At 34.4% G+C, this 22,546-nt stretch overlaps 2 protein-coding genes across 7 annotated transcripts in view; both read left to right on the plus strand.

The window, feature by feature from the left end:
• Positions 1-265: 265 nt before the first annotated feature.
• Positions 266-19,654, plus strand: camk1gb (calcium/calmodulin-dependent protein kinase IGb). Of its 6 annotated transcripts, none has more exons than XM_043230116.1 (13): positions 266-354; positions 6,179-6,290; positions 12,085-12,210; positions 12,455-12,529; positions 12,609-12,747; positions 12,840-12,963; positions 13,769-13,844; positions 14,131-14,243; positions 14,346-14,424; positions 15,547-15,634; positions 17,173-17,516; positions 18,599-18,698; positions 18,779-19,654. In XM_043230116.1, exons 1-12 carry the CDS (start codon positions 294-296, stop codon positions 18,663-18,665), a joined length of 1,404 nt encoding a protein of 467 aa, XP_043086051.1. In that variant the 5' UTR covers positions 266-293; the 3' UTR covers positions 18,666-18,698; positions 18,779-19,654. The 6 variants fall into 6 exon arrangements, with proteins under 6 accessions (XP_043086051.1, XP_043086054.1, XP_043086052.1 ...); XM_043230119.1 differs by lacking the exon at positions 266-354 and adding an exon at positions 2,426-3,621; XM_043230117.1 differs by lacking the exon at positions 266-354 and adding an exon at positions 2,427-3,522.
• A 2,574-nt stretch (positions 19,655-22,228) lies between these two features.
• Positions 22,229-22,546, plus strand: part of otud3 (OTU deubiquitinase 3) — an 8,951-nt gene continuing 8,633 nt past the window's right edge. Inside the window, exon 1 of the mRNA XM_043230314.1 lies at positions 22,229-22,510. The gene's annotated coding sequence lies outside the window, so the exon portion shown is untranslated. The remainder of the gene's footprint in view (positions 22,511-22,546) is intronic.

The raw sequence follows: 22,546 nt of genomic DNA on the forward strand, positions 1-22,546 counted from the left end.
TGCACTGGATGTGAGAAAGTGATTCACATCCTCTGTGAAACCCTCTTGGAAACAGGTTCCTCGTCTCCACGTTCGTATTCCCATTTACGCAAGTCATGCTCCCTGAAACAGAAGTATCTAGAGATCTTCATGTCCGGTTCTCTGCCGTGTTTCCTCTCCCCACCATGGCAACGCCATACACAGAGCGTTTTAATGAGAGAGCCGTCTCACCCAGGTTCATCATTCCTCTCGGGATACAGGAGACAACATCTCGCAGAGCGTTACGGCTGCCGCTGGACGCAGTTTTGCCAGCGATGCCATCGTACTTCATAAAGCAGCACAAAGCACTGCTCGGCAAAAATCAGCATCACAAAGGTAAGGGGACATTATGGACGCAAGTTTATTTCACGTGCTCTTAAAATTTATGAATTTGCTCATAAAACTTTTCTTTTTTACAATTAACTTTTGGAAATTATTTGTGTCCAAATTAACTGTAGATCCAAAATATAATTCATACATTTTACACTTATTTTAAAGTGAATTTTGTTTTAGAAATCTGTATTTTACTATATATATATATATATATATGTGTGTGTGTGTGTGTGTGTGTGTGTGTGTGTGTGTGTGTGTGTGTGTGTGTGAGATTAATCGCATCCAAACAAATTTTTGTTATTATAATAATATGCACGTTTACTGTGTATTTATTATGTATATAAAAATACACTCATAAAGTATGCATTTTAAAAATGTTTGCATGCATATACATTTATATTCTTATATTTGATAGCATATATCAATATTTAATGCATAAAAATAATATATTTTTCTTAAATATTTGCATTGTTATAAACATGATATACATGATGAATAAACACAGTATTTTGGATGTGATTAATCTTTTGACATATATATATATATATATATATATATATATATATATATATATATATATATATATATATATATATATATATATATATATATATGTGTGTGTGTGTGTGTGTGTGTGTATATATATATATATATATATATACACACACACACACATATATATATATATATATATATATATATATATATATATATATATATATATATACACACACACACACACATATATACACACATATATACATATATATATATATATATATATATATATATATATATATATATATATATATATATATATATATATCACATAATGTGTATATCACATAATGTGTGTGTAAACTAAAACTATTTAAAACAAGAATAATACATGTAATAGTTATGTATAGTTATGTATAATATCATTCCAAATGAAAAAAAAAAAAACAACAAAAAAAAAAACAGTACGCTTGTTCAAAACTTGACTATTAAATCTACAATCAAAATAAACATTTAATAATATGTAAAAATAATAATTGTAGACATCGGTCTTTAACGTGGTAACATGCTCGGTAACAAGATGACTAAGATCTACTCAAGCCTATTAAAGGAGGAAGCGTCCCGCTGTGTTCTGTGAGATTATCCTGACTGGCCCAACAGGTCAAACAAACACCGATGCAGCCCATCACAGGTGACCGAGCGTTTTCATTTTAGTAATGACTTTCGGGTGGCTTCAGATTAAACGTGTGAAAAAGACAGCGTGCGTTTGTTAAAGCCTCCGGTAATCCCACGACAGGAGCACATGAGCGCTGCCTCATACTCTTTCTCCTGCTGGTGTTGCTGGGCAAAAGTAATCAACATTACCTTGCTTTATTAATAACTGTCTGGCTGTTCTGTTGATTCCGGTATGAAAAAAGTGACCTGGACGTCTTTGCGGCATTCACATGCATTAGTGCATTGATGCTGTGGTTGTATTACCAGCGCTATCGCTCACACGTCCGTTTGAATACGCTTGTCTAAATAGATGGTTTTTTTTTGTTGCTAAGTATTAATGGGCTGAATAGCACTTAGCAACCAAAAAGCAGTGCCGTGGCATCGCAGCGTGGGAGTTTTCCTCATGCAAACACGCCCACATTTTTTCCCAGAACACGCAAATTACATTTGCTTTATTTCCAGATAATGTGTTCGTGCGGAGTTCGCCCGCGTTTTAATGCGTCGCCTTTAGTGTCCGCATAAAAAGTGCAAAAAAAGCTAAAAAAAAAAGCATGCATTTTGCATAAAAGCAGTTAGTACATGCTTGCATAAAAAAGCCCATCCTGCTGTAGGTATTGATATAGAAAAGTCAATAAAAAAATGCGACAAACATCTTGGTCAAAGTCATAATTCACCCGAAAAATGATAAACAACGGTGAATAAAAATACTTACCTTTCACTTGTTCCAAAAATGTACGTTTTTTTCTTCTGTTGACATGAAAGAAGATACTCTGAAGTTTGCTGTGTAGGCCTGGTTGCTTTTTTATTACTAATAATATACATTTTATTTCATTTTACAGTAAAATTCTCTTAAATGTAAAGTCTTTACAACATACAGTCATCTTAAAGTTTACAGTGGAAGTAAAAACATAACATTCCCACAATTCCTTGCGCAACAGGCTACTTTTCATTCAACATATTTGTTGTTTGCTGTCAGTTTTTGTTATTATTTTGAGCTTTTACCTCAGCTTGTGTACGTGTGTCTTTTATAACTTGTATTATCACGATGGTTATCGATGCACCGCGCCAGTCAAAAACTGATTTTTACTGCTTTAGATGGCATGCTAGCGTTACTAAACTAACCAGGCTAGCGTACGGTTTCCCTCAGTGTAACGTTATCCGCTACCGAAAACAGCCTAACCTGCTATAGGTACTGATATAGAAAAGTCAATTAAAAACCCATCTTGGTTAAAGTCATAGTTCACCCGAAAATGATAAACGACGGTGAATAAAAATACTTTCTTCTGTTGACATGAAGCCTGCTGTGTAGGCCTGGTTGCTTTTTTACTACTAATAATATACATTTTATTTCATTTTACAGTAAAATTCTCTTAAATGTAAAGTCTTTAAAACATACAGTCATCTTAAAGTTTACAGTGGAAGTAGCAACAGGCTACTTTCCCTTCCACATATTTGTTGTTTGCCGTCAGTTTTCGTTATTAACTGTGCTTTTTATTGTGTCACGTTTGCTACCGTGTTTTATAGGCTGTTCGCTCATAGCTTGTGTACTTCTGTCTTTTATATCTTGTATTATCACGATGGTTATCGATGCACCGCGCGAGTCAAAAACTGATTTTTACTGCTTTAGATGGCATGCTAGCGTTACTAAACTAACCAGGCTAGCGTACGGTTTCCCTCAGTGCAACGTTATCCGCTACCGAGGGCTTTACTGCAAGCTGGCAACCACAGCTTTTACAGTAATTTTTTTTTTTTTTTGCACGCTGTGAGGTGACACCACACGCAGACAGTCGTTCAGAAGAGACCTTGAGAATCCGCCTCGCTCCTCCTTCGCCGACAGCTCGCGTAATCTCCAACCTGTTGGTTATTTGTGCTCCTCTGGACGGGCTTAATCTGTCCAGACCGCAGCGGGCTTTTGGCAGGAGAGTCGGAGCGGGGCATCTTTTACGCACTTGCCTCTAGGTAAGTCAAAGGACGGGACGCTGACCCGAGCAAAGCCGATTCCTGTCCCATTCGCAGACACCAGGCGAGACTGAGGCTGCTGTCGATGCTAGAAAACAGGTCAGACTTTAAATTACAGTGTTCATGGCGGCGTGCATGTTATTGCAACTAATTGCATTCGCATGCAATACGTGAGCACGGTAATTTAAAGCGTATTCATTGTCATTTAACTATCGTGCACGCAAGAATTTGATGAGGAAGTCAACTTTTCTCCGTCTGACGACCGTGAGCGATTTGCGCGTTGGGTGCACGGCGCACGTGAGAGGTTTTCGCTGCGTTAATTGCGCGGGAATGCGCGTCGGACGCGTCGCAAATGTCCGTTTCGTTGAGATCTGCGCAGCATCCCCTCTCCTCGCGTGCCGTTCTGTGCCACTGCTGTCCTCGCTTGAGCCTCGATAGTTTCTGCAAGAGACGGAGGTCGTGCTGGAGTTGTTACAGACCCGAAGGTAAGGTCAGAAACCCGTGCATTCGTCAGAATCCGCCTTGTGAATGATGATTAATTAATGCGTCGCGCGCGCGCTGGTTTCGCGCGTGAAGATCTGGCTGTCAGTCGCTGAGGCGCGTGGGACATCTCGCACCGGGACACGCGCTGCATGATTTAATAATCCGCGCTGAGCTGCATGTTTGTGTTATGAGTGGTTAGTCCAGAGACGCGCTGGACATTCAAGGGGCTGCGTCGTAAAGACAAAGCCAGGCAAGTACAGACTGTTCTTTTTAGGCGAGCAAGTGTAGCTAATCAGCGTCTTTGCATTTAATTTGTTTTTGCAATACTGTGCACTGCAATGTGCATTTTAATATTACAAGTTAGGAAGGAGAACAGCCGAGGGAAAGATGAGTCGACTGTTTTATATTCAGTTAATGTAGAAAAGGGTTTTGTAGGGAATTTAATTAATTATTTTTTTTTAAATATTTGTTAAATATTGTTTTATGCATTTGAATGACATTATATTTAATTGTATATTTATATAATAATTTTTGTTAATTAATTTATTACAATTTTATAACTTTATTTAATAGTATATTTATAAAATAAAATAGTTTCATTGTGTTTTGTAATTAAATTGTTCTAATTAATTTATAATTGAATTAATTTTATGTTTTCATTTATTTTAATTATTAATGTATTCATAATTTAATAATAATATTTTCTCATAAAATGTTCATTTTATAAATATATTGTCAAATATATTAAATGAAATGAACATTTTACATATCTTCATTTACAATTAAAGTTTATTCTACTCATTTATATATATATATATATTTTTTTTTTTTTATGTATTAATATTTGTGTACATTTCATAACAAATGGTCATGCCTTAATTTCAATGTATGTTTATTTTATTTAAATTATTTTATTTATTTATTGTTGATCAGTCTCTATCATAATTCTGCAAAGATGTAGTTTATCACAGTGATGATGCTGACTGCATGCAACTATGCAGGTTTACCCGGGTCCTTGTGTCTTTGAGAGCTGTAGTCCATTCGTGCCTCCTAATCGGATGTTCCTTTTCTCTTTAGGTTACCTAATTTGTTTATCAAGCAGTTTATTAGTGGTCTACTAATAGTCTACAAAATACTCCATTCCATAGTGTTTTCTCCACCCTGGGGTACCCAGTGACGCTTTTAGCGGCGAAAGGTTGATATGTTCGGCTTTCGAAGATCCAAAACGCGGTTGACCTTCTGACCACGGGCAGTGATTTGTTTTAAGGTCGACTCAGAAGATCAGACTTTTAACCAGTTATATAAGCGGAATGAAAGCAAGACTTACTAACTCCTCTTAACTAAACCGATCTCGGTGCCGCTAATCCCAGAGAAGTCGTTTTATGTCGGAAGACAGTTCTGCGTTTACATCCGAACTCCTTTTGTGAAGAAACCTCAAAATAAACTGCAAACATGGCGAAAAATAACCAGTCGTTTCGGCTTCCCTTGCTGCCTTTGTGCGCAGCTGTTCCGCTTTCTAGATGTGTTTTGTTGAAGGTGATGACTTTACCAAATGCATTCGATCCTTCGGACGCCTTTATATTAGATTCGAACATGCAAAGGGTGTGGACCGGGCAAAAACCACCAGCGAACTCCACACATATTCTACTTAAAAAGATATTTCCTACACAAGTGTGCCATGCGTCGATCATAAAAGTCGCCTAAACGGAAGCATTAAGATGCACATACCAGCCAATGCACCATGACCAGCCAAAACCTGATTAGCGTTTTCTGACCACCGTCTTAAAGCCATGTAGGGCAGCCAATGAGAAGCTCTGGAATTTTTAAACGGGGCATCAGAGGTCAGCGACACACTAAAACAGGCTGACGGATGGACACACCTCCAAACAAGATAGACGGCCGCTCACCATGAACACCAGACTTCGCCGGAGACGCCGAGCTGCGTTCTAAAGGATGCAAAGACGTTTCGGTCTTGGGTTTCACCTTGATTTGAACGTTTAATTAGATACATTTAGAGATCGGGCCTCATGGCTCCTGGAATATTTGGGATTGTTTTGGCCGCAAGTAAGCTTTGGTTTATCGTTCGCTTTTTCCGAACGGATCGCACAGTCGATGGATGTAGGTCTCTGCCGGTGGCTTTATCGATCATTTGTGCTCTTTTTGTCCCGTTCAGAAATCCCTGCAGAAGCACACGCAGAAATGGGGCGAAAGGAGGGCGACTACGATTGGAAAAAGAGCACGGATAACATCCAGGATGTGTTTGAATTCATGGAGGTGCTCGGATCGTAAGTGCACATTTTGTTCATCTTATTATTCATTTTAAGAGCTAAATATGGTTTATTAATAGGGTAAGCTTTCGTTTTTGGAGGTAAATATATCCTGAATGAATTTATGTCACAGCAGGTATTTTATTTTAATGAAGTACACTTTTGTCGCAAATTAATCAAGGACTATTGAAGTACGTTGAAGTACATTTACATTGCAAACCTGCAAATCACATTTTTATGTAAAAATTTCCTTTTTTTTTTTTTTTTTTTTTTTTTAAAGTTCTTTGTAAATATCTGTGAAATTTACTCGTGATCTTTGAGTCAAAATATTTGTAGATGGTACAATTTTCATATTCTAGTAAAATTTACAATGTCAAATAAACAGCAAGTAACGAATGGCAATAAATGGGAAATTTTGAAGTGGAAAGACAACATTTTTTTGCACAGCATACACCATATAATCTGTTTTAGAATATATATTTAGAGTTGAATACTACACAATTTTTTTTGTGTTGCTTAAATGTACTTCCCATAATAAATAAATAAATACATAAAATAATTTAAAGTGTTATAAAATAATAAAGTACACTAAAAAGCAGTTTATATGGGTAGATGACAAATTAAAATTGGCCTAAAAAAAAAAACTAACAATAATAGCATGCTGTCACACCGTAGGACGCTACGCATATTGCTAATTTTTGTTTCTAAACAATTTAAATTAAATTAAAAATAACTATTATTCAGCGTGTTAGAAACATTTCCAAGAAAGCTGTTTTTGCTTACCGAGGCTGTAAAGAAATGACCCCATAAATGCATGTTTACCCAACTTTACCGGCTTTAGTGCTTTATAAGCTTGTTATTCAGGTCTTTGGCATTAGCGGTTCATTCAGAAAAAGCTCATGAGCATTAAGCTTTAACTGCGTCTTTCCACTTTCAGTCTTGCGTTGTGATTTGCAGCAAAAGAAAATAGTTTACTGAATTAAATGTATGTGACCTTTCTAACATTGACCTCATCTAAGTTTAACACACCTAGCCGCACAAACCTTTCAGAGGTAATGCATTGAAAAGCGTATGAATGAAATATTGATCTTTTTAAAATGAGCTCAAAACAATTTGTAGGCGGGACTATCAATTTGACCAGCCAATAGAAATGTTCCGGAATCCTATCCGAATGCATTATTTCAGTTGCGGTTTGCTGATGCTTCTTCACCTTGAATAAACGTGAATTATGATTTAAATTGTGAATAAGCCGTTTAAATGTGTAATCTCCAATCCGTTATCCCATCTGAGCAACTTAACGGGTCTCAGACGGTAAACCAGACACCAGTGATCCGGCCTTGCTGTCCTGAATCGCTCGTGACGTCATCGTGGGGCGCAGAAAGCTGACTAGACAGTGAGCTCAGCTGAACATCGTCTTTGCTGACTGCAGAGGGGCCTCCCTGTAGACAGACACTGTGAGATCAGCACGGGCGTCACGGTTCTGTATTTCCGTCTGTTTCCATTCGTGACTAAATCATCAGAATGTCTGATGTTGAGTTTTATTCAGCTGAGTCTTTACACTCTCAGAAAAAAAGGTACAAAAGCAGTGACTGTGATTAGTACACTTTTGAGGTACTACCATGAACACTTTAGGTCCTAATATTTATAGTTTGAGTATTAATATACACACTTTAGGTACTAACTATTTATACTATGAGTATTAATATACACACTTTAGGTACTAATATTTATACTATGAGTATTAATATACACACTTTAGGTATACTAATATGCACAAGTTATATAATTAAGGTAATAATATGTAAACTTTAGGTATTAATATTAATACTTGGGGTACTAATATGTACACTTTAATATTTGTACTTTGGGTATATACAGACTTTAGGTACTAATATTTATAGTTTGAGTATTAATATACACTTTCAGGTACTAATATTTATAGTTTGAGTATTAATATACACACTTTAGTTACTAATATGCACAAGTTAGGTAATAATATGTAAACTTTAGGTATTAATATTAATACTTTGGGTACTAATATGCATACCTTAGGTACTAATATGTACACTTTAATATTTGTACTTTGGGTATATGAACACTTCAGGTACTAATATTTATAGTTTGAGTATTAATATACACACTTTAGGTACTAATATGCAAACCTTAGGTATTAATATTAATACTTTAGGTACTAATGTGCACACTTCAAGTACTAATATGTACATTTTAGGTAGTAAAATCTATACTTTGAGTAAATATATATATATATACTTTAGGTACTACTAATATTTATAGTTTGACTATTAATATACACACTTTAGGTACTAATATGCAAATGTTAGGTATTAATATTAATACTCTAGGTAATAATGTGCACACTTCAGGTGCTAATATGCACACTTTAAAGAAGTAAAATTTATACATATTATTTAATTTATGTAAATATATATATACATATACTTTAGGTATAATATTAATAGTTGGATATTAATATTCACATTTTAGGTACTAATATTTTTAAGTAATATAAACTTGGAGTATTAATATTCACATTTTAGGTACTAATATGCACACTTCAGGTACTAATATGTACACTTTAGGTACTAATATTTATACTTTAGCTACTAAAATGCACATGGTACTGATGTGTATACCTCAGGTACTAATATGCTCCTTTGAGTTGTTGTATCAGTATGGACCCTTCAGGTACCGCCAGTGACAGCTTTTATCCCTTTTTTGTGTCATTTGGGTCACCTGGCGGCTGCCGTTCGTATTTTATTGGTCTGTAGGTGAATCAAGGGTAAAGCTGAGGCTAAGACACCTTCAGACCGGAGTGTGTTAATCACTTTGGCAGACAAGAACAGGGATCATAGGCGTCAGGGGACGGCTAACGAGATGGAGACAGCTTTGCGATAATCCACCGGACATGGCCTGCAATGCGCTGTCTACTGCTTTGATACTGATTTATGATTGATTACATTAATAATAGCATTTTTTTACAGGCAAGTTAAAAATGGTGTCTTTAAATGAGTCGTGGTCTAATTAAATACGCACCAGTTTGCATGCATGTCCTGTTTTCTTTTAGTTTACATGAAAAAAGAAATCCATTTTCTTAATGCTAATCTAAAAACAAGACACTTGCCAAAAGACAAATAAAAAAAAAAAAAGAAAAAGGAAAAAAATGTGCATATATTGTGTCCTAAAAGCAACATAATTATCTAGTTTCAGGCATAAACTAGTGTGTCTGGAGAGCTTTGTCACAACCTGCCCTTGCCTGTGGGTGTTAGTGGCACCAGTGGGGCATTATGGGCCGTGGGGAGTACAGCACAGCGCTTTCCACTGACAAAAACAACCTGAATTAAACTCCCACAATCCCTCAGCAGGCCTCTATTGGACTTAACACCCACCAGGATGAAGTACGGCATCTAAAATTGGCTTATATTGGGGAGGCAGTGATTGTGTTTTTATGTATTTCATTGTCAGCTTTCTTTGCCTTCGGGCACATTCTGTGCGCCGACCTTCGGTTTGAGCTTTATTTAGGTTTTATTATTTATCTGTTCCCGCGTTCGATTGAAATCCACAGTAGTTAATGAATCGAGGACTTTCTAAAGGATTAATCACTCCTGACCGCGGGTGAAGGCAAGCATGCATCTCTGAGCTTTTGCATTCAGCGCAGGAAAATGGTGTTGTGGGAGTACGTTGTTAGACGCTGGCCGTGTGGTTTTCGTGCCGCTTCATTTGTGCGTGGGAGGCTGAGATTGATTGTCAGAGGCCATGTGCGATCCAGCGCTTCTTTTATAACACGTGTGATTTCAGCCAGGAGTCCAAACCGTTATGAATTCAGTGTTGTATGAAAAACACATATAGCTACACTGCTTATATTTCAAGCAGCAAATATAAAAAAAATGTATTACGTCTAGAAATAATACATTTCGTGAGATATATATATATATATTATAAATGTTATTAAAACATTTTATACAGTTGAAAATAAAGCATTTAGTAAGATTTACACTTAAATGGCATCTTTATATATTACTTAAGTAGCAAATGTCATTTAAAAGGTTTCATACACAAAAATAAAATCTGCGCAGATGACATTTTTTTCGAGATGTATTATTTTTATATTATTTTTCATGTCGCTTCATGTTGTTTTATTTTCAATCAGTTTTCTTAATGTTTATTTTTAGCGCATACTATTTTATATAGTTAAATATAGTACTAATATTTAACAAAATTGTATATGATTTATACCCAAATTACACTATTCCCTTAATTTTTACTTCTTTTTAAGTAATAGTGAACGCAAAGATTTTCTCAGTGTAAAATACAGATGGGAAAAGTTCAGCTATTAAACACTGATAAGAGTATTACGTGAATAATATGCAGATTTGCAGCAGGTAAACCAGTGATAGCTCGCGTAATCTCAGCAAGCGTTCTTTATAGCCTAGATAAGACTCATTCATCCAATCCCAGGCTAATTGTAACCTAGCCTCTTTCCATCGGAGGCCTTGCAGTGCCAGCTGACCTGGTTGCGGGTCTTTGTTTATCGGTGCACCTGGAAACCGAAGCCATTACTGTTTCCGTTGCGTAAGGGATTTCACATGTAATCTTTATCCCAGGACAGCTATTCCAGGTTACTCCAGGAGAGGAAAAAACCCTTTTCCTTAGCTAATGATCATTTACTTTAATGACCCATTTACAAAAGTAGTTTCTTGTTTTGCACTTGTCAAAAATTGTCTGCGTTAAGTCAGTTTTTCCTCTTTTTATTTTTTTTAAAGCGCACTAATTAATTTCTAGGATGTTGCAAAGATGTTCTAGAGTTACTGTTTTTCAGTTTAAGCACTAAGTAAAAAAAAAAAATATATATATATATATATATATATATATATATATATATATATATATATATATATATATATATATATATATGTATGTAGAACTGAACTAAAAAAAAAAAAAAAAAAATAGCTTCCAAGTTTTTGTTTACATAATATATGTGTGTTTACTATTTATTATTTATATATAAATACACATATACAGTATATATATATATATATATATGTATATATGTGTGTATATATATGTGTATAAGTATATATATATATATATATATATATATATATATATATATATATGTGTGTGTGTGTGTGTGTGTATATATATATATATATATATATATGTGTGTGTGTGTATATATATATATATATATATATATATATATATATATATATATATATATATATATATATATATATATATATATATATATATATATTTTAGACATTTTTACATGTATATACATTTATATAATTATTATTATATTTTATATAATATTTATTTTAGATGCACTTTTATTTTTGATGGCACTATGAAGAAACTAAAATGCCAAAAGCTCATAAAAATAACTAAAACAAAACTGAAAATTAAAATGAGACTAAATAAATAAATAGCTGTCCTAATTCAAAAGTGTCCACCCTCATGTCTACATGATTTATATGTTTATTGTAGAGCTGATCAAATCAACTGCACTAACAGTAATTGCTTCACACATTACTTCATACCAGATCTCCCCAGAGCTCCTTACACATGCTGGCAACGCTACAAGCACTTCTAGCTGTTATTAAATGGGCGGCTTGCAGTGCAGCACTGAGATCTCGGCAGGGTTTAAAAGGTCACCTCCTCACCTTCGTGCCGCACCGGCTTCACATAAACCAGGATCACGCTCTCTCTCAGATCCACGGATAAAAACGTAATCCCAGGTAATTGCACATTTGACCTTACCTCATCTCTCTGTCTTCGCTTTCTCCAGGGGCGCGTTCTCAGAGGTCTTCATGGTGAAGGAGAGAAAAACAGGGAAGCTTTTTGCACTGAAGTGCGTGAAGAAGAAAAACAAAAGGGACATCAACCTGGAGAATGAAATCGCTGTGTTGAGAAAGTAAGAAACCGAGCTGTGACGTAGAAATCGTAAAATCGACGAGTTTGTTTCCCTCAGCAGTGAATGGGTGCCGTCAGCCGTTTGCCAGCTGCTTAGACTCTCATTCCGACGGCACCCATTCGCTGCAGAGATGCTATTATAGCTGTTGTGAAAAGTACTAAACTTTGAAACTGAAAACAGACATTCAAGCAGCATAATTTATCCATTATTAAAGCTTCTAACTTATTATTCTGCTACCATACAGGATCAAACATGACAATGTGGTTTGCTTGGAGGATTTCTACGAAAGCCGGACGCATTACTACCTGGTCATGCAGCTGTAAGCGCCTGTCCGAATTACTTTAAAGCTCACGTGTGACTGTAGGATGTTTTTTTTAACATCGCTCGTGTCTCGTCAGCGTTTCGGGCGGCGAGCTGTTCGACCGGATCCTGGACCGGGGCATGTACTCGGAGGCTGATGCTAGCCTGGTCATCAGACAGGTGCTGGAGGCGGTCAGCTACCTGCACAAAAACGGCATAGTCCACCGAGACCTCAAGGTACAGAGACGCTCGCGTTCGCAGTTCGCCAACAGATGAGGAGGCGAAAACCACACAAGGTTGACTTTCTTGCATCTGCGTTGTCTCCACAGCCGGAGAATCTGCTTTACTACAGCCCTGACGAAAACTCCAAGATCATGATCAGCGATTTTGGCCTTTCCAAGATGGAGGATAATGGCGTCATGTCCACAGCGTGCGGGACTCCAGGATATGTCGGTAAGGGCAATAGAGCACTAGAGGCGCATCTGCAAAACTCAAAGGCCACGTACGCGGCTGCTTTTTGGTTGAAACTCCACAAAATATCCACCTTCTGTGACGCAGTATTGCATGGTATTCGATGGGAAATACCATGGTGCTTTGAGTGGTTAATGTGCTGGAATAGTGTTTGTTAATATTATTTAAAATATGGTTGCATCAGCAAAAAAAAAAAAAAAAAGTTTTAGGCACATTATATTTAGATAATAGATTATGTATGCTTTTATTGAAAGATTGGTTACAATTTTAGCCAATTAAATAGAAAATTATGAAAAAGTGTCTTATTATTTACTTATACATGTATAAATATACTTTACATTTTAAATTTTAGGTATTTTGATAAAATATATTATACAAAAAATAATGGTTAAAATAATATATATATATATATATATATATATATATATATATATATATATATATATATATATATATATATATATAATTTATTTATTTATTCATTTATTATTTATTTAGCTTTATATCTATTTAGCTTTGTTTTATTTCAGTTTTAGTAAACTGTGTGTCTATGTATATATATATATATATATATATATATATATATATATATATATATATATATATATATATATTTCATCTTTACTTTACTTTTGATATTTTAATAGTTTTATTCGTAGTTAAAAACAACATTTTCCCCCCAAATAACATGCACTGATGATCTTGCACAATAAACCCAAGGACATCTGAGACAATAAACAAGGTTTATTTTAAAACCATGTTATTTCCATTTTGTATTTCGTCACAGCCCCTGAAGTACTGGCCCAGAAACCTTACAGCAAAGCCGTGGACTGCTGGTCAATCGGAGTCATCACCTACATCCTGTAAGTCCCTTCCCAGGACGGGTGTCATTTCTGAGAAACTGATTTTTGCTCCGAAAGCGACCTGGACTTTAAACAGCACTGCTATTTAGCGATAAACGGATGCCGGGATCTTAATTTAGAAACCTAAAGCCGGCGTTTGTCAAAACGGACAGATTATCAGTTTAAGTAAGAGAGAGTCACTGGTTCACGAAGACCTAACTGTGCTGTTTAAATCCAAACAGGAAGCTAGCGATGCAAAGCGCCCCCTGCTGGAGGTTTGCATTCATTTAATCTGCTTTACCTTCAGCCTCTGCGGATATCCTCCTTTCTATGAAGAAACCGAGACTCGTCTGTTTTCCAAAATCATGAAGGCGCAGTATGAATTCGACTCACCCTTCTGGGATGATATCTCCGAGTCTGGTTAGCATCCTATACTTACTTCCCTTCTGCTAAAACATCTCGTACGATTCTGTGAAACACACCCCGTGACTTCAACCTCATGTATGTTTATTACGTCTCTAGCAAAGGACTTCATCCGCAACATGATGCAGAAGAATCCTAAGATGCGTTATGACACAGACCAGGCTCTCAGACACCCCTGGTGAGTGACCGGGGATAGGTTTACTGCTCTTTAAGTCTACGGGCCTCAGTGGAGATCTCTGTTGTGTTTCATTTATGTTTCATTTATGTATGTTATGTTTTCATGTATGCTATACGATCCATTATGTATCAGGCGGGTCGTATAGCATTTCATGTGCAATGTCATTATTGCTAAATAAAACCACAAAAAAGAACTTTCTGTCAGAAAATTGAGCAGAAATTAAAATAATAATAATAATAATAATAATAATAATAATAATAATAATCACTTGATCACTGAAACGCGAAATAAAATGCAACGTATAAAAAAATGTACGTTTAAAAATGACAATTGTTTAAAAAAAAAAAAAAAAAAAAAAAAATTAAATATAATATGTTATATTATTAATATAATATGATTCATTTGAAGCAGAAATAAAATATGAATAGTGGTAAAATGGCGTATTATTTTTGACTGATTGAAATGAAGCAAAAATGAAATGAAATAAAACATTAATATAGGGTGAAATCATTCAGTTTAAATGCAAAAATGTTGTTAATATTTTTGGTAGTTAAAATAAAGTAGAAATAAATTTTAAAAAGCAACATGAGATGGAAAACCTTAAACTAAAATTAAATGTTCTACTACTAAAATGACTGAATAAAAAGCTAAATAAAAAAAAAAATATATATATATATATATATATATATATATATATATATATATATATATATATAAAAATTTGAAATATTATTATATTCATTATTATATATCATTATATCGAATAGTATTTTAAGCATTTATACATTTTATTATAGCATTAATACTATAATTAAATACTAGCTAATAAGACTCATAATTGTGTGTTAATTTAATGAGAGACACTATCCCAGCATCCCAGACTTTACAAACCCGAGCACAGTTTGAGATAACGTCGAGATCTCTTCCGAAACTTCAGAGGAGATTATTTTCCTCAAACTTAAGCAAAAGTCTCCATTTGCTCTTCATTTAATCTCGTTGCCACAGTCAAGAATTGTTAGGATTAAACTGAACTTATTTCTGTCTCAGGGATTGTTTAAAACAGGAAACCCAATCCTTCTGTTTTCCGCCAGCTCAGGTTTTAAATCTAGCTTTGTCCTGCAGGATTATAGGAAAGACGGCCCGGAGCCAGGACATCTACCACTCGGTCAGCGAGCAGATCCAGAAAAACTTTGCCAAGTCCAAGTGGAAGGTAAGGTCGTGTTTCATAACTCCGTGTGTCTCCCGCGGTTTAGTCTCGGTTGGCTTTTTCAGATGACCTCTGGACAGATTACACAATTCAGCTTTAAATATGAGCGGCTGATTAGGTGACCCATCTTGCCTATAATTGCCCAATCTGTGGGAATATCTGGAACAGACCGGTTTCTGCAATCTGATTTATACTTTCAGACATTTAAAGCAAAGCTCAAGTGTCTTCTCCTTTTCTCCCTTTCTTTAACATATAAAATGGCTCTCCTCAATATGTTTAGAGGATAATATTTTTGCACATAACGTGAACCAGACGATTTGAATCCCACAATGCAATGCAACAATCTCAGTTACCACGGCAACCAAAAGTGATATAAGTTACCAAAGCTTGACACGTTTGTACAAAATAAATGAATTAAGATAATCATTTTTATCTCAAACATGCTGGTTTTTGAATTAAGCATGCGATAATAATACTCTTAAAACATTTATGCTTAATCTTTCACATGCAATTTTGAAAAAATAATGACTGATTTCAACATTGATAATTACAACATTGATAATGACAATATATTAAAATAAAAACGGTTATATTTTATAATAATATTTCACAATATTACAGTACTTTATTTTTGATCATACGAAGGCTTTTTTTCAGAAAAAATTGAAATCTTAATTATTGGCACACTGCTAATTGAGTATATGATGAATATGGTTTAAAAAAAATACTTCAAGTAAGTTTAGAAATTATTTATTATTATTTAAATTATTAAATAATATTTTGGTAACTAAACTGTAAAATGTAATATTATATTATTAAAATATAAAATTAAGTTTCTACTACTAAAATTACAAAAGCCGATATAAAAAGCTAAATATAAATATTCAAAAAAGAAATAGTAAATCTAGTAAAATCAATAAAAAAAATGACAATGTAAAATGAAATGTATAAAAGCATATTGAATATTAATGCTATAATTTAATGTTAGTATTCAATGATAGTATTATAAGCATAAGGATTATAATCAATCAATAAGCAATAATTGAATTATAATCAATTACAGCTTTAATACTATAATTCAATACTAACTAATAACACTCATAATTCAGGCATATGCCATTTATATGAGCATAAATCATTTTTTTTCAAAAACATAAAAATTCTTACTAAGCCCAAATATATGAATAGCGGTGTACTGTACACTACATAATATTTATAAATATTTTTAATAGCCAATATATTTGGAACAGATAGATTATTAGCACACAGCTAATTGCATACAATGCACTATACACTGAATATGGTTTATGAGCCCAGAAAAAGAAAAAAATTGCTACTCATTTAATTTCATTGTCACACTGGTAATTGAAGATGAAACTTATAGCACGGCTTTATGGGAGACAGTATTTAGTTTGTATGCTTTTATATTCATATAGCGAAATTGGCCTACTTTTCTTGCATAGCCAGGCATTGCAGTTTTTGCGCACCATTAACATGCATTAATAGTTTGTGATGTTTGCTGACCGATCTCGCCCCTCCAGCAAGCCTTCAACGCGACGGTGGCCATTCACCACATGAAGAAGCTGCAGCTGGCCCACTCCGAGGCCTGCCTCCGTCTGAAACAGACTCCGGCGCCCGTGCCTGAGATCAAGGTCATCGCTACATCCACGCCTGAATCCGTCCGCAAGAAGTTCGCCGAGGCCCCCGAACCAAACGGCGGCCCTCAACCCAGCAACCAGATGAACGTGCCGTCCGGCTCCACCGAGTCAAAGAGCCAGTACCACCCGGTCCGGGTCAGTCACAGCGAGACCACCCACGTCGGGACCCTCACCATTACAGAGAAGAGCAAGCACGTGTATCACTCGCAGCCGGCGGACCTAAACGGGTGTGTAAAATGTGGAAAACAATAATAATAAGCTGCGAAAGTGTGCTTTTATGAGGTCACAGTTATGACAGCATTAACGTACGACCTTCTACGTTTACATACCTTCTGAAAAAAAGAAAAAAAAACAACCTAAGCTGGTTTGCTGGTCTTAAACCGGTCTTCCAATCCAAACTAAGTTTCCAGCAACTTAGTAGTGACCTTGATACTGATTTACATCTTAAAGGGACAGTAGGAGAAAGTGGGAAATGGAAATGCAAGACTAAATTATAATGTTTTTGGTGCAATAAACATGAAATAACATTATTAGTGGACATTACCAGTATTTTAGTTGTGTGAATTAAACCTATTTTCAGTGTTGTTATTGTTAACTCAAACTTTGCTAAATTGTTTTGGGGTGATTAAAATAATGCTGAAATCAAATGATTAAAGATTTTGCTAATACTTCTAAGGTTTTTAAGGTTAAGTAACGAAGTTGCTGAAACCAAAACTGAAATAAAAAATAAACTAAAGCTAGATAAGAATATCTAAAATAAAGCCACCGAGACACACACACGCAAAAAATTATACGTAAGCGCAAAACCCTTTTTTAATTGTTAACTAAAATGTTTTTTAATAAGTAGTTGTAATGAAGCCAGAATAAAATAAAAATATTAGATGAGCTTAAAAAAATATCTAATAAAAATATTAGATTATATATATATATATATATATATATATATATATATATATATATATATATATATATATATATATTTTTTTATTTTATTTTATTTTATTTTATTTTTCAAGCTCATTTTTAATATTTTTATTTTATTCTAAAAAAACTAAAGTAATAAAAATATATAAAACTGAAATAAAATAAAATATAAAATACGAGACTGAAACTAAAACTACATTTTTTAAAAGAAATATAACAAAATCACTAATATTAAACTAATATTCAAAATTATTTATTTTAAAGCTGAAAATAAAATTCAAAACTTTTGTAGATAGTACTAAAAGCACTGTGGGACAGGTTTTGATTTTATCATCTGAGCTTTGATTATCTTATATGGTCTAATGAATTATTTACAATTCTTCAGGTACGCAAAAAGAAGCTCCAATCGTAACGGGCCGACCCTGCAGACTGGAGTTTGCTCTGTCATGTGATTGGCTGCTTTGGCACTGCGCGATTTTTGACAGGTAAATATGACTACTCGCGCATTGCACCGCACGTTATAAATAAAAATGCCGAATGTCCTTATTTCCTGTGCTCTCTTCAGGTCCGTGACCTCTCACTCAGCCACTGACTGCTTTCTGTGGGCAGGTCCTGCTGCTCTGTCCTGCTCCAGAGCGTTGGCGAGGCATCTGGCCACCGGTCCGCTCTGTTCTGAAATACTGAAGTTTAGGGGAGTGCCTCCAGACCCGCAAACACACACACACACACACACACACACACACACACAGCACAAACCCAGCCTGTCACGCACTCGAAAAACGACAGTATCCCTGTACATGTTAGGTGCTGAACCTCAGACTTTGTATTTTCCCTTGGGGAAAAGGTTTTGCGTTATCAAGGTCAATTAATCACTCCGTATTAAAACACTTGGAGCAGGGGTCTGCGTTATCGGACACTTGTGTAAAGAGTATTGGGAGTTTTGTACATATAATCTCTCCGTGATGCATGGCTAGTCTGTATTGTGCAATAATGTGTACTACGGTAGTAATTCATGCGTTTTAAACACTAAACCGTATTTATCATTGATTGTATATTGCTGGAAAAATAAATAAGATTCCAGCTTTTTTCTTCATTCATTCGATAGGGGGTTTTTTGGTGACTAGAGTGAATGTTTATTTTTCTAATGCAGAAGTTATTATCGTACGTTCATCCATTATATATTTTTGTCATAATAAAACGGATAAAAGTTATTTAACGCCTTTTCCCAGCCACCGTAGTAAGCCTAGCCCTTGTTTTGTGCACTATAATACTGTTCCTGACCCACATGAACTTTGCTGTTAGAAATGCTGTAAATAATTGAAGTACTTATCTTGTAAGAGATTATAATTAAGTGTCCTCTAAACTACAGAAAAGGGTTATGTTTGTGTAGGCCGCTACTGTTCTTTGTGCAATATTTTTACCAATAAATCACTCCAAATTACTTTGTTTTTGTCACTTTTCTGAGGAAGATGTCATTCAAAGCTCTGTAAATTGTATCTATATATATATATATATATATATTTGAGTTTATATGAGTTTATTATTTTAAAAACAATAGCCTAGAAACACATTTGTGGCTGTGTGTAGCCTGTGTTTGTTTTGTTGTATAACTGTTCTGCACCGATGGCTCGACGTTTACGAAAAACAAATCAGAAAAGATTCTTAAGTCCGGTTCTGAATCAAAAAGACTCCCGATGCGCGATCCGATTCGAACGCTTCGAATCAGTGAATCGTTTCGCGACGTAAAGATTTAAAACGCGCGGGGTTTAGAAAACGACATTTTACCAATCGCTGCATTAAAGCGTTACAAGACACAAGTGTTTCCTTTGCTAGTGGGTCGCTCGAATTGGCTTAACGTTTTGAATCAATCGGAGTGGTAAATGACTCACTCATTTGAATTGGTTTCCTCCGCCATTAGCGCTTTTGTTTATACTGGCTCAGTTTGCTAGTTTTACGAGAATGACTGTAAAAACTAAAACCATGTTTAACCAAATGTCCAAAGTGTTATCCGGAAGATACTGCTTTCCACGACGAAATATCCATCTCAAATCGACAGACATATTCAGGTGAGTGCTAAGTGAATCACTCCATTAGATGCGTAGTTGACCCAAAAATTAAAACACTGTAATTAATTACTCACCCTCATATCGTTTAGTCATCTTCAAAACACAAATTAATATTAATATTTTTGATTAAATCCGAGAGTTTTCTGACCTTATTAATAATACCAATAATCTCGATGATGGTGAAGTGGAGAAGAAGAATGGTTGAATAACCAATATTTTTTGTTTTTTTTTGTGCACAAATATTATTGCAGAAGCTTCGTAACTGATGTGCTTTACATTTCTGTACCTCTCGGATTTAATCAAAAATATTAATTAAATCAATATTTTTATTTAAAAAATGTTTAATACATAAAACAAATTAGATGACAAATAGCTAATAAATATATAAACCAGCTAAGAAAAAAAAAAAAAAAAATATATATATATATATATATATATATATATATATATATATATATATATATATATATATATATATATATATATATTATTATTTTATTATTATTTTTTTACTTTAGCTATTTAATTTGTCATCTAATTGTTTTATTTCCCAGTATGTAAATAATCTGATTTCTGACTACATACCTTCATATCTGCTGTGTTCTTAATATCCCTTTAAATGTTAAATAATTTGTTTATACACCTATTTTGTATTGATTTCACCCTTTACTTCTCAATAAGACAGGTCATTTAAAAAAATCTTTTTAAAGATCTTTAATTTATTTTATATAATTATTATTTTTCATTTAATTAAATTTTTTTATTAATTTATTTTCCTTTTACATATGTTATATTTAAAAAAATGTATATGTATATCTCGCTCACTTTAAACGTGTGTTCGTTTGAATAATTTGAGTGTACAGGATATTGGTTTAGGGATGTACTGAAATAAAAATTCTGGGCTGAAAATTGAGGATGCACTTGACCAGAAAATATTAGAAATATTGATTGTATTAATATTAGACTTTTCAATGTCATAAATGTAAATCTGAAGCGAAAACTACAAACCGATAAAATAATCACACTTCGTGTGAACCTCAAGGAACGTAACCTATTAAATCAAATAAATAAGTAATCCATGTCATGACCCCTTTATCGTATTGCGATGGTCGCGGTAAACAAATTGTGACTGACCTCGATACAGCGGCTGACCTGCGGACGAGCAGCTCACTCACATGAGCTCAGATTAGCATGAGACTGTTTAGTCATCATCATGTCATCTTACAGCTGAGCGTGTGTGAATTCATGAAGGACAGACGTCCTTACTGCCACCTGGTTACAAATATATTAAAATGAAACATCTTTGGCATCCTTGAACGCTGGAATCAACAGCAGTGTGGGCACATTGGAATGTTTTATATAAAAGTGTGGGGTTTAAAAAGTAAGAATTTTTTTAATGCTTCTGAAAGACGTCCCAAGGCTGCAGTTATTTGATTAAAAACACGGTAATGTCGTGAAATATTTTTACAATTTAAAACGATAGCGTTATATTTGAATATACTGTAAAATGTAGCAAAGATGCAAAGCTGAATTTTATATATTTTCATTATATATATATATATATATATATATATATATATATATATATATATGTGTGTATATATATATATATATATATATATATATATATATATATATATATATGTGTATATATGTGTGTGTATATATATATATATGTGTGTGTGTATATATATATATATATATATATACATACATGTATATATATGTATATATATATATATATAATGTATATATGTATATATGCATGTGTGTATTTATATATACCTAATCAATATACAGTATTATGTTGACAGAAACTATTATTGGATGCGGCTAATCATTGCTCAGCACTAACGTAAACATCAAGCCACTAAACCATAAGAACACTGTGATCTCAGATATATATCGTGAGTCATGTGACTGTTAATGAGTTTGTTCCTGTGTACAGTGTGAACCGTCACGTCTGCAGCGCAGCGCGGCCCGAGCGTGTTGAACGTGGTTTCCCAACCCTGTCTGTGCATCTAGGGAAGAGAGCATGGCACGTATCAGAGCCAAAAGGGTCAAAAGTATGTCCTCAGAGTCACAACCACTACAGCATGTCTAAAGTGAGTCCTGTTACCCAGCATGCCCTCTCGCCTCATACGCAAGCAGCCTCCCCAGAGACGCAGCAGTGATGGTTTTTACTCCATTTTTAAGACGCGCTGGAGCTGGGACCTTACTGAAAGCGAAAGGTCAGCATGTTTGCTGTTTGCAAACACAAAATCATT

The sequence above is a fragment of the Puntigrus tetrazona genome, unplaced genomic scaffold, assembly GCF_018831695.1.
Source record: "Puntigrus tetrazona isolate hp1 unplaced genomic scaffold, ASM1883169v1 S000000148, whole genome shotgun sequence".
NCBI classification, from domain to species: Eukaryota; Metazoa; Chordata; class Actinopteri; order Cypriniformes; family Cyprinidae; genus Puntigrus; species Puntigrus tetrazona.

Coding starts and splice junctions, on each gene's coding strand:
- camk1gb (XM_043230114.1), top strand. CDS start 3,875: ATGTCCGTTTCGTTGAGATCTGCGCAGCATCCCCTCTCCTCGCGTGCC. Junction 12,748..12,839: donor TAGTCCACCGAGACCTCAAG/GTACAGAGACGC, acceptor TTGTCTCCACAG/CCGGAGAATCTGCTTTACTA. Junction 17,517..18,598: donor CAGCCGGCGGACCTAAACGG/GTGTGTAAAATG, acceptor ACAATTCTTCAG/GTACGCAAAAAGAAGCTCCA.